The 15,635-nt window shown below is 37.7% G+C and overlaps 1 protein-coding gene and 1 non-coding gene across 2 annotated transcripts; one reads left to right on the top strand and one right to left on the bottom strand.

The window, feature by feature from the left end:
- Positions 1-1,429: 1,429 nt before the first annotated feature.
- cdc6 (cell division cycle 6 homolog (S. cerevisiae)) lies at positions 1,430-10,764 on the top strand. The gene is made up of 12 exons (XM_030132723.1): positions 1,430-1,539; positions 3,005-3,350; positions 4,174-4,437; positions 4,574-4,773; positions 5,810-5,958; positions 6,532-6,638; positions 7,196-7,335; positions 7,504-7,604; positions 7,983-8,050; positions 8,533-8,702; positions 9,382-9,522; positions 10,401-10,764. Exons 2-12 carry the CDS (start codon positions 3,017-3,019, stop codon positions 10,488-10,490), a joined length of 1,764 nt encoding a protein of 587 aa, XP_029988583.1. The 5' UTR covers positions 1,430-1,539; positions 3,005-3,016; the 3' UTR covers positions 10,491-10,764.
- A 2,574-nt stretch (positions 10,765-13,338) lies between these two features.
- Positions 13,339-13,410, bottom strand: trnad-guc (transfer RNA aspartic acid (anticodon GUC)). The gene has a single exon. It is a non-coding gene; the product is annotated as a tRNA-Asp (tRNA).
- Between the last annotated feature and the right edge of the window lie 2,225 nt (positions 13,411-15,635).

Raw genomic sequence — 15,635 nt, 5'->3', positions numbered from 1 at the left:
TTATTTTTTTTATTTTTTCATTTTCAGCAGTAGGAGGGGGAAATCACAAATAGAGGCCTTGGTCTGAGGAGCCAAAATGTACATAGAGGTTTTTAATGCCTGGAGAGGGCTGTTCTTTAAATATTGTTCCTGTTTTTGCAAATTAAATCATATTCTCACCAAAATTTATACCAAGCCCCCAGTATTGGTAACTGATCTCATATTTGGCTTATTGGTTATTATTTGTAACTTAGTGGTTAAAACAAACCTTGTAGGATGTTATGTGAGAGAGCCGCTTTCTGTGATCTAAACTTTGTGACTTTAGATGTAGTTTTATCAACAGCCCTCCAGTTGTTCTTCAAAAGCCACTAAAACTGAATGTTTACAATACCTTTGGGTCTTCAGATAGATTTTTCATGCTCATGTTATTTTTTAAATTTGTTTTATTGTCTTCATTATATCCCCATTTGGCTTGATTTGTCTTTTCTTATTACATATTTTTTTCTGGTATTAGATCTTACTTGTCTGTGATTAAATCAAGTTCTCTTGAAGGAGTAAAAATGTTGCAAGATGCTTTATATTAATCTTTGATAGACATTTTATCTGAATGTGAATTCCATTCAGATCAATCAATCAATTTTTTTTACAATTTTTTTTTTTTTTTTTTTTACAAACAGTCAAAATCAACAATTTATTTACAAGATACATTTTGTAATAGGACACTTCAGAAGTAGTCCTCATCTTATAAATGGGGTCACTTTCTTTTTTCAGAGATTAAATGTGCTAAATACTTAAGATGAATTAAAACAAATGACCAAATTGCTGGTTAGCTGATGTTTTCATTGTATGTGATAAAATGTTATTATACATTGGTTTATGTATATGATAGATTTATAAATATTCCAGTACAAAGAAATCGTTTTAAAGTAGATCTGGTAACATTCCTTTGGATTAAAATACATTCTGTAATTAATTCTCAGAATTTCATATTTTGACCCAAGACTGTATCTGTGAAACTACAGCCAAGCAGCATTTTCGACTTAATTTTTCTTTATTAGTGACTCAAACTTAGTAAAATTTCGCTATTTTATTCTGGAGGAGATTCCTTTTAGAGAATATTGTAGTTTTTAAAAGTATATTTCAATAGTTCTACTCATTTAACGTTTGACTTTATGAAGGTATTGTCTTGTTTTGGGAAAAACTACAATAATTTCCGTAAATATTTGTAGTGTTAAACGCTGACGCAATCAAACAACGCTGAATTTCCCGGCAAAATGACGTTCCGCCCAAACAACGTTAACTGAATCTCCCGCCACAGACAGGGGGCGGCTACCTAATTATGACGTAATATCCGCCTGAGGATTAGCTAATAGGAGCTGCGGGTTGCGGTCGCTCGTGCCATAGCGGACCAATCAGAGAGCAGAAGCGGGAAACACAGCTGATCCAAGACGGATTTGGCGCAAGTTGGTTCAGTTTAGCCCGAGGAGGAAGACGGACTGAAGAGGACGCCTGGACAAGATAAAGGACTTTATTCATCATTTTTTATTAGTTTTTAAGAAGGTAAAACTCAACATTTACAAGACTTTATTTGACGCGTTCAAGCTGATTTATTCTTTCTTCGGTAGAATAACAATTCACATCCATTGTAAGTTAGGGCACTGTTACTTAGCCCCGAAAACACTGCGATTTACTTCATTTTTATGTAATATGTTATTAAATATTTTCGGCAAGGAACATGATTACACATTCTGGGTATGTATCGCAGCATAATTCGGTTATATTTGGGCCAAAAAGAGCTTACTTTTGTGATCAGGCATCGAGTGTGTTGGCGCCATTTAACAGCCGAGTTGCATTGTTGACGTCACTTTATATGAATGTAATATAACACAATTTTATCTTCAACTGGATCGCATATAAAACAGTCTAGGTACAATTTGTGGTTAGTCAGATGTTTGCATGTGGGAATTTATATCGAAGAACGTAATAAAATACTGATAGGTTCACTTTTGTCTTGATCTGACCTGTTACATGGACAATGACACCAATACTGGGTAGACTTTTAAGACTGAGGCATGTGTATCTGAAGTTCATCTATGCATGTGCAACACTGAGATGCAATAGAGATTTGAGTTTTTGGCAATCCAGTTTAGTTTATCAGCATTATCCTTCATTACTGTGCAAAAGCCAACATTAGGGTTGTTGCTTTAGTCGAGTTCTAAACCAGTTGTATTTAGCGTGACCATTTCTCATGTCTTTAACCCCTTTGTTCTGACAATAATATACTAGTCAACATTTGCTAGGGATCAGTTTTATATTTGCACAATAATTGATGTTGTATAATATTTTGGGTGACTTCATATATTATGTGTGTACTTTGGCTAGTCATGTGAAGAAAAATGGACCAAAAGGTAAAAAAACATAAATTTTTATTGCACTTTCAGGCAAAAGGGTGATACAACCCTAGAAATTAGAGTTCACAACAATTACTCTTCCAATTTTGTTTTCACTGAAACCACTCAGAATGTTCTGAAACACATATGGTGTGATGTCAATAATGTGTGTGGCCACCATCCGCATCCGCAGGCTGTACTCCACTGGGAAAATAAACGGTCAAGTTTCCAGAATTACACCCCCGAATATAGCAAAGTTATAGTCCTGATCCCTAGCAAATGTTGACTAGTGTACTATGTTTTATTTCGACAAGTCAGATGTTTCTAATTTTTTGTGCTGGTTATTGTCATGGGGTCAGAGGTCACACAAAGAGCGACTTTAACCTTTAAAACACATTAAGTCAGTTTTGTGTGTCTTTTAAGGCTGTGCACATATATCCTGCATTTTCTTGTTGTAAATAAATATGTACGCTCATTTGAACCCTGGAAAAAAACAAAACAAAGCTAAAGGTAGAATAAGCCTTCTGCACAGTAGTGTACACTGTCTTTGTATATTACAGTTAAATAGTACATAGTAATTAAAACACACAATGTCTGGAGTTTGTTTGAATAGATTGTGTTTGTGTTGTGTTCAGGTAACACACAAGATGCCCAGTACTCGCTCTCAAGGACGAGACCAGCCCGTGCTGCAGTTTCCCCGCCGTAGATCCTGCAGGACGCCAGTCCGATCCAAGACTCCCAAGGTGGAGAAGTCTCTGGCTCCATCACCAACCAAGTCCGAACCCCAGACCCTGGTTTCATCCCCGCCCCAGATCAAACCGTTCTCCCCGAGACGTCAGACCGACCAGCCCATTGTACTCACACCCAGGCGCCTCACAGAACACCCCACTCCTCTGTCACCCAGACGCTCTGCTGCCCTGCAACCGCCGTCCTCTCCAAACCTCCAGCCCCGACTTCCTTTAAGCCCCCGAAAACGCACAGGTAAAAAAGAATCTAGTATTGTATAAAGTACTGAGAAGTCACAATTGAGTAGAAGTACAGGTACCCTACCAAAAAAAACACTTGAAATGTTACTCAAGTTAAAGTCTTTAAGTATCTAGTATTTACTGTACTTAAGTATATCAAGTAATGTATAATTAAATGTACTCAAGTAATGAAACAAAAGTACATGTAAATGTTAATAACAACCAAAGGCAGTCAGAATTTTGAATATTATGCTGCTGCTCACATCAACAGATTGCCACCAGGTTGAGTGGAGGTCATTGTTTGCACTTGTCTTGTTCATTATGCAATGACAAATCAGCTTCCTAATTTTGTTGCAGTCACTGGTAATCTCAGTGATGAAACCACCAAATTTCCTTTAATTTATTTTTTGTAATGATACTGTGCATTAAAAATGTATGGGAGTAGAAGTATGCAATTGAGATAGGGAATGTAGTGAAATAAAAATGACAGTAAACAGAATCAAAAATTCTGAGTAAAGTACAGATTCCCAGTAGTGATGTATTGTTATTTCCTTCCTATACAACACTGAAAAAAAACTATACTTGGCTAAACATGTGTTGGTGTTTCACAGGCATTATCTAACTATGATCAGACGCAAAATGGTTTGAAGAATAATGTCTTGTATTTTAGTCTGACACATTGAGGGAGAGTAGGTTGCTGTATGTGAAGAAAAGAGAAAAATGCATGAATTACAATGGCACGAAACGTACTGAAATAAGTAATTTTATTTACTTGTAGTAACAGTCAATTCACAAGAGTTCTGCAAGATTTCTCTAAACTGTCGCTTGTTTCTTTTAAGGGGAGGATAATGGCTGTAACCTCAGCACTACTCTTCTCGGGTCGCCGCCAAAGCAGAGTAAGCCGACGCTGGCCTCGCCACGAAGACTCGGCTTTGATGAGAACTCGCCATCGTTGGCCCGACGTCAGCTGGCTCCACTTTCGCCACGACGGCTACTCTCCCCCTCCTCCAGGTCATCTCCAAGGCGCCAAGAAACACCTGCAAGAAGTCCAGCCCGACAAAACTCAGAAAAGAAGCCTCCAGTTGTTCGACTCTTTGCAGAAAGTAAGAAACCTCCCAACACTCTGATGGGCCTTGCTTACTTTGTTTACTGCAGTACAGATGACCTCCATTCCGTCCTGGTTGATCTCAAAGTGAGGATGTGTTGTAAGTCTCTCTGTCTGCTCCTCCCCTTCACCAGAGTCCAGATTCCAGAGTGTGAAGCAGGCCCTCCACACCGCTGTCCCTGAACGCCTCTTGTCCAGGGAGGAGGAGCGGGCATCCATTCGCTGCTTCCTGGAGGAGAAGGTCCTGCAGCAGCAGCCGGGCAGCCTCTACATCTCTGGAGCTCCAGGAACAGGAAAGACGGCCTGCCTCAACTGCATCCTGCAGGAGATGAAGGTAAACAGAGCTTCATGCACCTCTGGACGTTTGTGGTTCAGGAAACTGGGATTCACGGAGCATTAGTGACATCTAGTGGAGAGTTTCATTCATTGTTCAACAGTAAACTGTCACATAATTCAGTGCACGTTAACACTGGATGTGGAATCACCAGGAGCTCTGCCAACGGTAAAATATTCCACATGTAACCACATATGGAGCACAACGTCAAATGAAGTTAAACTGATAACAAACTTCAAAAAAGTGATAGCAAAGGTTAAGAATGAGTTGAAAACAATAAGAATATACCCACTTCTAAAATGTATAATATTTGTTGTGGTTGGACTGTTGTACTTTGATTTCTTTGGGGGTGTGAATGTAGATAAGTTTTTATGTTGTTTTGTTTATTCTGCTTTATACTCTATGCATTTTTATATTATTGTTTATACTGTAAATGTATTCCTTTGTTGAAAAGCCCAAAACAGGACATGAGTTTACTAAGTAAACAAATTCAATACCATATACTCTTCATGCAGGACATCAGATGTTCTATACAGCCACTGTGTTTCATTGCAGTATCCCTGATAGATAAATAAATGAGATAAACTATGGAAAATATTTATACAACACAGTACAAGCTATATTTCATCTTTTAAGAATTGGAACAGACTGAAAAAAAATCCAGTAGCAGCTGTATTAAGTCTGTGGTTGGTTTTTGTTTAAGTTAGCTCGTTTACTCTCAGAAGTGGTTTTCAGGTTTAAAGTTGTTAAACATCAGTCTTTCCTATACATTTTACTACAAAAAGTTCACAGTAACCCTGCTATGTTGTAAAACGCTACATGTTTGTTTCTTGATGACTCCTTTTCAAATGTTTTTTTTTTTAAAAGCTTTAAAAAAAAATTCCTTGTTTTTGATATTCAAAATAAGTAAAATAAAAATTAAATAATTAATCCTAAGTAATGATCAGTTCAAAGACTGACTTCAGCAGATTTCGACATGTGTACTCCTGGTTGCGTCTGCATACACTTCTTTGACCAGTGCTGTCTTTCCCATCAGGCCAAGCTGTCTTCGGTGCAGACGGTGGTGGTAAACTGTATGACTCTGCGGAGCTCCCACGCCATCTTCCCGCTGCTGGCCGATAAACTGCGAGCATCCGGCGGACAGAACGGTCTGCAGAGGCTCCTGACGTCTCCAGGGCCCTCAGTGTGAGTAACATGACATATTCATTTGAGACTTTTATCATACACTATATGGACAAAAGTATTTGGACATGTTGAATTTAGGTGTTTCTTTTCTAACAGGGGTCTGGGATATGAAACGATGACAATGTCATAATGTTGTTTCATATTGTGATAAATATCATTGCATTGGTTAATTTGGCTTAAATTATCTTTGCCTCCAAAATGCCTCAGAGATGGTTTTACTTAATTTCTCTCATTGATTTTTTTTTTTAATGTATGACTGATTTTAAATGTTCTTCCTCTAAATTTCTAAAATATGGTAAATTCTGGCTGTAAATAATAATTTTCTACCACAACTAACCATCTAATTTGTTCACAAGAAACATCTCCCATTAAACTTCAAGGAAATATTGTTTATATCTCAAATCAGCCTGGACAGGACATCTTATGAGCAACAGCCATGATGTGCCCCAGTGTTTTTGTCCATATAGTGTATTTTGCAAAGCAGGATGTGTGGTAGGAAGGTTGAGGGTAAAACCTGCCTAATCCTGTTTGAGTGGATGGGACTTGTAGTGACTCCATCCTCTTATTTTTCAGGCTGCTGGTTCTAGATGAGATGGATCAGCTGGACAGTAAAGCTCAGGATGTCCTGTACACCATCTTTGAGTGGCCGTACCTGCCCAAATCTCGCCTCTGTCTCATTGGTAAGAGCCAATTCCTGTTGATGGATAAACTTTGTAAAAGTTGCAGCTTTAATGATATTAAAGTCTTGTCCTTCACTGAGTCTGTTTACGTCCATGCTGATGCTCCGATCATTATCTGATTTGTGGTGTTATCAGATTATTCAAGTCATCATGTAAACAGTATAATCTGATCTGTGATTATGGTAAATCAGATTAACACACTTGGATTTGTCTTCATGCATGTATACAGGTTAATCATCACAATCATTTTTACATTTGCACATGTGGAAAAATGATTAAAATCGTAGAAAACAGAAGATGCATAGTCAAACGTGAGCTTAAGAGAATAGTTTGATTCTACAATCATTACGTATGTACAAAATCTGAAAGAAATCCAATAATGGACTGAAACGTCAAAACCAGCGTTTATCGATTATCGGGTTTTGTAAGTGCATGTAACCGCACCATATCTGATTATTACAATGAACTGATTACTAATAGTTATAAGATCTTTATGGTCATGTAAATGGGGTCAGTGTTTAGGTTGCTCATGGTGAACTTTATGGGTGATGTTGCAGGTATCGCCAATGCTCTGGATCTGACAGACCGCATCCTTCCCCGGCTGCAGGCTCGACCTCACTGCCGCCCTCAGCTGTTGAACTTCCCTCCATACAGTCGACAGGAGCTCACAGCCATCGTACAGGACAGGCTGGCCCAGGTACCAAAAGAACACCCCATACCTCTTTATTGTTACTTCGTGTGATGGTGTTACATTTTACTGACTGGCCTTTTCATCTTCAGCTTTATTGTAAATGAGGCCAGTTCCTTAATATATTCTTTGATGAAGTTGAGATTGGATGAATGTAACTCTGTGTCGTCCCCTCAGGCGTCGGCTGAAGGCATCATGGATGCGTCCGCAGTTCAGTTTTGTGCAAGAAAAGTTTCTGCAGTTTCAGGAGACGCCAGAAAAGCTCTGGACATCTGCAGGTAAATATAATGGTCAAATAAAAATACAAGTCTGTTTAGTGCATTTTTTCACTCTCTGAATGGGTATTAAAAATTGTTGTTGGATTTTTCTTTCTGAATGTGTTTATTTGGGCTCTAGTCCAGCATTAGGTGCATTTTTTACTGATGAAAGACTGGATGTATTCAGTAAAGTTCACCTATTTTGTGAAATGGTACATTGGTCCAACAAAACTTCTAAAGGTTAAACATTGTTTGCTTTGTGCATTTTCAACATTGTAGTGATAAACACCCATAGATGATCAAAAAGACTCCTTTTCACATACATTCTGCAGAATACTGCACTTGACTGTTTCAACAGAAAACAACTGGCTGACTGAATTCCTTTCTTCTCCTTTGCAGAAGAGCGGTTGAGGTTGTCGAGTCTGATGAGCGAAAGAAAGGGTCTGATCCAAACGCTGAAACTAAAGGTGAGTCAGCTGGGATTTATCCTCCACTTATTATGCCTTCATGTGCTACCAAAAAGATGATCCTTTCAATTTATCATGACCTGCTACTTGGGTAAAACAGTTTTGGACATGTTAATTTATCTGCTACAGCATTTTTTGTTTTGCAAATTGAGCAAAATCATCAGCTAAGAGCAGCAGAACGTTAATAAAAAGCCTGTTTATTATTTGTGATGAATCCCTCCTTGCTCTCCGTCATATTGAATTGTTCAAATGTTATTTTCATCTCTGCAGCTTGAGGATCAAAATAAAAAATTTTTACTAATGGAATTTTCCAGTGTAAAATAGGACACAAGGGGGCGTTCTTGTGCAATTTTCAAGTTTGTAACTAATATTTGTCATAACTCTCATAGTACATGAAAGCAGTACGAGTCTATAGTCTAATGTGTTTATGAACCGACATCAGTGGGGGTTTTATTCACACTGTCTGTTTGTGGTTGTCACAGCGTTGCGGGTGAGCGTTCCTCAGGTGGCTCGGGTTCTGTCGGAGGTCTACGGTGATCGCATGGCATCTCAGAGTGAGGGAGAGAGTTTCCCTCTGCAGCAGAAGCTGCTCGTCTGCTGTCTGCTGCTGCTCATACGTAACGGAAAGAACAAAGAGGTCGGCCTGGGGAAGGTGAGAGGAACGGCTGCAATATTTACAGGCTGATTTACAACTGGGAGGCACATGCATTTACACACAGTGTACAAATAAGTTTTAAAATGAAATTAGCTCATGGATCTGTGCAGCAATAATGTCCAAGCACTGGAAAAGGCCAATTTGTTAACTTAAAATTCTGCGTAAATGCTTTTCAAGCTTTGTTTCACAGTGAAGTGGAATTCTATGTAGTCCATGGGTGTCAAAGTCATTGGAGTCCAAGGGCCACATTCAGCCCAGTTTGATCTGAAGTGGGCCGGACCAGTAAAATACCATTTATTGTAACTTATAAATAAAAACGACTACAAATGTTTTCTCCTTGTTGTAGTGCAAAAAAGTAAAATTACAGTATGAAAATGTTTATATTCACAAACTATCCTATTATTTTTCTAACACAATTTTACTTTTTTGTTACTAACACATACACCAAAATTTGGATGATTCCTAAGTTATTATGATGGTATTGAACTGTTCTGGCCCACTTAAGGTCACATTGGGCTCTGTGTCGCCCCTGAACTAAAATAAGTTTGACAGCCCTGATGTAAATAATCCAGAAAGCCTCTGTTTGAGCACAGAAGATTTTTGCGTTGACACATAAAGTGACTAATAAAGCGTCTTTACCATGAAGCGACTGAACTGACACCTGTTTGTGTTCCAGCTCCATGAGGTCTACAGCCGGCTGTGCGCTCGGAGGCAGGTGGGCGGAGTCGGACAGGGGGAGTGTCTGTCGCTCTGCGGTCTGTTGGAGAGTCGAGGAATCTTTGCCTTGAAGAAAGCCAAGGAGGCTCGGCTCACTAAGGTACAGACAACAACATAAAAAAAAAACATTTATTCACAGCAGTAAAGACAAACATGTACAACAAACCAACATGATTAAAGTCTGTTGGGAATTTTTGATTCATAGTTGTATCAGGGTTTGTACGGGTGCTTGAAATGCTTGAAAATACTTAAATGTCAATGTTGTGTTTTCAAGATCTGAAAAGTGCTTGAATTTTAGTTTAAGTGCTTGCATTTAAAACTGATTATCTATTTTTAACATTAACTCTGCCATTTTAGAGGTCAAGTCAAAGCTATTTACAGAGAGGTGATGTATTTTGAAAAATAAAACTTTATGTGAAAAAAGAAAATTCCTGGATGCTCTCAGGTCGACTCCCAGTACCTTTTTATCTTAGTCTTTGTCTTGGTGCGAGTGTGTCTGAAGAACATCGATTTTGGATAAAACTTTGTGTTCTTTAATTTCTAACCATCTTGCCATATGAAACATAATTTTAGATGTTTATGGCATAATACAATGTACATTACTGATAAAAAGAGGAAAAAAAATCATGAGTATATGTATTCCTGTAGATATGTATTTTACCCCAGCTAAAAGGTGCTGTGCTGGAAAAATTTGAAAATAACCCTTTAAAGTGCTTGAAAAGTGCTTGAATTTGACCTTGAAAATGTGTACGATCCCTGAGTAAATAAGTCTTTCAGTTCTGTAACTTTCAGACTAACAGTTACTATGGTATCATTTCTGCATCTTTTTGGAACAGCGTCAAAAGTTCATTAGTTTGTAATCGCCTTTTGTATACATACATACATATACACTCACATGCAGTTTTTGTAGAGAAATCCTGTCTTCCAGTCAGCTCATACTTTTCCAGTAATCTGACAGGCTTGTGTTTGATCCTGTAGGTTTACCTGAAGATTGAAGAGAAGGATGTTGAAAATGCTCTGAAGGATCGAACTCTTCTCGGCAGCATCTTGGCTGCAGGACTCCCCTGATTTATCTACGTTTATTTATTATGTTTATATCTGCTTGTGAAGCTGAGCGTGTCGATCACAATTTTTAAAAATCTCTAGTTTTTATTCTCATTTTTGCTGAGAACTTATTTAGTTTTTGAAAATGTTTACAAAAACTTGATTTTTTTTTTTTTTTCCCTAGTGCTGATGAAGCTCGGTTTTGAGTCGGTGAATCTACATCAGTTATGAAATGACAGCATTTGTTTGTTTGGAAATTATTGCATGCTGTGAATAAACAAATGCACAGGCCTTTTAATCAGGTTTTGTCATGTTTCCTCTTTTGTGTCACAACCCACGTGTATAGAATTAAAACGGGGGGGCAAACACATGTATTTATCAGTGTTTATGGATCCATAACCGAGGGGCATTTACTGCTTAAAAATATGATGTAAACGTCTATCAAATGTCAGATACTAAGTCAGATAAATTGACTATAGATTGCCAGGGACCCAAAATGGATCTCATTATGTTTTGGAAACTAGGTCAAATTTTCAATTTTTTATGAATTTTTAAAATATTCCCATTTACTTATGGGCAAAATATGCACGAGGTTTGTTGTGCCTGGCACCACTTGTTCATGGCTCAGGTTGATGAAATGCAAACAAAGTTAAACACAAATTGTACAAAAAAAAAGACATTACTGCAGCACTGCACAGATTAAGCACTTTTGGTGGTCAAGAAGGACCTCCATGGACAGGATGATGGATCAAGTACATCAAAATGTACTTGGTCAGATAACGGTAAAGTAAAGCAAAAGGTAACTAGAAAAGCAGTCAAAGAGCGCAGTCCTCCGTCAGGGCAGATCAGTCAAATTTTTGAAAATGTAAATGTTCATGTTAATGTTTGCCAGCCTCAATTTCCACAAACTTTGATTAAAAAACATTAAGTAGGTCTGTTTATTGAACACAATCCTCTTTTTAGCTGTTCTCTAGTGGTTGTTTTATCTAAAAACGATAAACCAACAACCAAAGACTTCCAAATTTCACTAGTTGCATCAAAATCACCAACTCCACTATACCAATGAGGAGTGCAGAGCATCATAGATCTGGTACAAAACCCCTACAGTAGTATGACTTCATAGTAGCTGCGTCTGGATCCACCTGTCACTTGACTAACCAGCCCGTTACAGTCAGCGACAGGCAAATAAACACTGTACCATACTCTTATTTTTTCACAAGCACAGCCTATGACCTAATATCACCATAACCTATAACACACTGCATAAGTATACATTAGAAAACATGTTTCATTTCAGAAAATTCTGAAAATTTCTTATTTAATAATTGACCTTTCAACATAAAGGTCTAAAGGTAAAAATAACATCTACATTTTCACCTCAACTGGGATTCAAACTGATGTTTCAGTGGAGAATACTATTAGTAAACCCACAGGACCATGTCATTTTTTCTCTCTTCTGATTGGCCAGTCATAGTTCTACAGGTATATGCGGCTGGCCCTGGCAGATTTGTCCACTAAAATGAACTTTACTTTTATCACCACTGATACAAATCTACGTTGTTCTCATCAGTGGCAGCACCAAGGGGGAGCATGGGGGGGCAAATGCCCCCCCAGTCACAACCTTCACCCCCCCCAGATTTGGGCAAATCTGTGGGAAAATTCAGGCAACAAAGAAATATGAAAAATCCGTCAATGAAAGCGTACATAACACATTTTGATCCACTTATAATACAACCAAGCAGACAGTCACCTTCCCCCTCCCCCCCCCATGTACGCATCTATAGAGGGTGCATGTAGTGGAAGCCATTGTATACATACATTTTGTTTGATTAGTTGGTAAGGCGATTAGTTTTATTTTGTTTTCAACATTTATTAACTTGCATACATCGGCATTGCTGTTTGTTTGCTGCATGTTTTTCTGATATGTTTAGAGAAATATGTGAAAGATGATTGTACCAATTAAATAATCAGAACAGAAAGTCTGAGTTGTTCATGCTGTAGTTTTTAACAAATACCTTGAATACATTAAGTATTACCTGATTTTACCTAAAATTGCCCTCTATATATAGTGTAACAGATAGGATAAATAAATGTGTATATATATATATATATATATATATGTGTGTGTGTGTGTGTATGTATATATATATATATATATATATATATATATATATATATATATATATATATATATATATATATATATATATATATATATATATATACAGGGTGTCCCATAAGTCTCCATACATAGGAAAAATAAACATTTCTTGACATAAACCATTTTTATTTATATAATATGCTCTATATGACTGCCATTTTGTCGGGAACAAATTGATCCAAGACACTTCCTGTTTTTTTTTAACTTGACAATAAGTTTTGCCACAGTGTCGTGTGTGATACTCGTCCCATGTTTTCTGTTAAATGCGCTTGCAACCATACGACTGCTTGCTGAACCGGCCATCAGGATGATTTCAATTCGTTGCTCTTTATTCATTATGGGTTATCTGAAATATAAAGAAATACATGTTAGAACCATATATGTATGGAATGTATTATGTCTCCTATGTATGGAGACTTATGGGACACCCTGTACATATATATATATATATATATATATATATATATATATATATATATATATATATATATATATATATATATATATATATATATATATATATATTCCACATAAAGTGCAAAGCGTTAATTTTGCACTATGTGCAAAAATTTTTTGTCCGGTCCCCCCCCCCCCCCCCAACATTTCTTTGCCCTCCACCTGCCCCCCCCACTTTTAAAATCCTGGTGCCGCCACTGGTTATCATATGTGTATTATGTAATAAAACGTCAGCTGCAGACAGAAGAAAACATTCTCCCCGTCGGGGAATCGAACCCCGGTCTTCCGCGTGACAGGCGGAGATACTGTCCACTATACTAACGAGGAGCGTGGAAAGGGTATGACGCGGTACAACAGCAGAACAGTATTATGACGTCATAGTAGCCTCAGTCAGCGACAGAGGCAAATAAATATATATAGTTTTCATAATGTAACAAAGTAGAGTTGTGCAGTAAAATGTCACTTCGGTGTGGTATGTGTGTTATCCAATAAAACGTTAGCTGCAAATAGAAAAGCTGTTGAGCTTAACTTTCTGAACCTTTCCCATTCATTCTCTACGGTAGCCCTAAACACTACGGATGTAATATATATTTGGCCGCAGTGTGTTTTGGCGCTGTTGAGTATTTTCGCGCAGCCGCAGTAGCTCCATCACTCTGATCCTCCGAGGAGGCCACACGTCTTCAGCTGTTTTCGGTTCTTCGGCTCTTATTTCTCTCAGGTAAGGTGTCTTTTTGATACAAATCCATTTAGTCATGAAACCATTAATACTTTTACCACCAAGTTATAGCTTGACAGATAGAATGGTAACAATTTTTGCTGCTAATTCTTTTCAATGACCTATCACTACACTGAGCGGCTTTTCTCTCTTATATCAGTTTACTTTATTAGTTAAATTATGAATGAACATAGGCCTAATTATTGTCAATGAATGTAGTCACGGTGTTGTTTCATACTTTGTATCGTGTATATATTTTGTTAAACTTGTTTATTTATATTTATTTAGTTAGTTTATTGGTTCTTTATGCTTCCCAGAGGCTGATTTTTTGTTGTTTGTCTGTGAATGATTATGTGTTCATTAAAAGTTGATTTTACTAAAAACCCAAAAGCCCATACTGTTATTTTTTCACAAGCACAGCCTATAACCTAATATCACCATAACCTATAACACACTGCATAAGTATCCTTCTACTGTAATGGACGTTCTGTGTCCAGTGCGTGTCCGGCGTTTGTCTGATCGATGTCCCGATGTTGCAGCACAGGAGGGCATTTGTACAGGTTTTCCTCAGCCTTCACAGGCCCGATCGCTGCCAAACTCGCCACATGAATAGAAACATTACCTGACTATTTACTAGGCACACTTCTATGTCCGTATTCAAATGTTGTGTGGTATGCTGGCCGATTTTAACAGTGTCCCAGCTCACCACAGAATGGCTCACAGCTCACCTCGGACCGGAAGGCTGCAGTTAACTACCGCTGTATGAATTTAATCATGTTTGACAGGCCAAACAAATACATGCTCTTCCCTTCATGCCTCACATGTTGGCTCAAATTATTACCTGTGCAATGCATGATTAAATGGTACTTTACAAATGGATAGTGGTGGCAGACAAGTTCTACTTATGCTATTGTACAATGGCACCACAGGTACAATGCCGCTACTACATTAGAAAACATGTTTCATTTTAGAAAATGAAAATAAAGTTTTTCTTATTTAACAATTGTCCTTTCAATATAGAGGTCTAAAGGTAAAAATAACATCTACATTTTCACCTCAACTGGGATTCGAACTGATGTTTCAGTTTAGAATGCCATTAGTAAACCCCCAGGACATGTCATTTTTTTCTCTCTCTCTTCTGATTGGCTAGTCATAGTTCTACAGGTATATATGGCTGGCTGTTAATGAACAGCCTTTTGTTGGACAGTTTCAAGTGTAAATGTGTAAATGTTCCAGAGGGTTAAAGACGACAGTGACCACCTTTCTGACAAGATTAAAGGGTTAAAGCGTCAGCTCAGAGGGATTTACTGACCTGTAGGAAATCTGAAGTGTAAAGCATCTGCTTCTTGAACAGTTAGAGGCAAGGAGGAAGTTACATATGGAATATTTCACTGAACCACCTTTAACTTTGAATATGGCATTCATGCACATGGTATTGTTATTTCTGTTCATAGTTGCAATCATTTTTGTCCCAGATCTTGTATTGATGATGCAAAGTCAGATCACTGTTCAGAATTTTCATCATCACATCCCAAACATATGGGGTACGGGGTTCAGATCTGGACTCTGTGGGGTTTAACCCATGTGTTAAATGATGTCTCACCCACCTGAACAGCTTTCACAATCTAATATGATCTCAAGTTGGTCTGACCAATGAAATACTATCATAATAACCTATAAATAATGACAACTCCAACATTTTGTCTTTGCTTTAATGCCAAAAACCAAAATTGCATGAACATTCTTACATTTACAAACTAAAAAGTTTGGATTTGACATTATTTATTGATTATTATACTGGTCTGAGCTGTTCCAGATCATGTTGGGCTCAATGTGA

Source organism: Sphaeramia orbicularis, chromosome 1, assembly GCF_902148855.1.
Source record: "Sphaeramia orbicularis chromosome 1, fSphaOr1.1, whole genome shotgun sequence".
Classification (NCBI taxonomy): Eukaryota; Metazoa; Chordata; class Actinopteri; order Kurtiformes; family Apogonidae; genus Sphaeramia; species Sphaeramia orbicularis.
The sequence above is the reverse complement of the archived record's forward strand: the minus strand, read 5'-3'. Positions and strand labels throughout refer to the sequence as shown.

Bases quoted from the DNA above. Each gene is read 5' to 3' on its own strand.
- cdc6 (XM_030132723.1), top strand. From the start codon at position 3,017: ATGCCCAGTACTCGCTCTCAAGGACGAGACCAGCCCGTGCTGCAGTTT. The intron at 3,351-4,173 runs GTAAAAAAGAAT...GTTTCTTTTAAG, and splicing joins AAGCCCCCGAAAACGCACAG to GGGAGGATAATGGCTGTAAC. The intron at 6,639-7,195 runs GTAAGAGCCAAT...GTGATGTTGCAG, and splicing joins ATCTCGCCTCTGTCTCATTG to GTATCGCCAATGCTCTGGAT.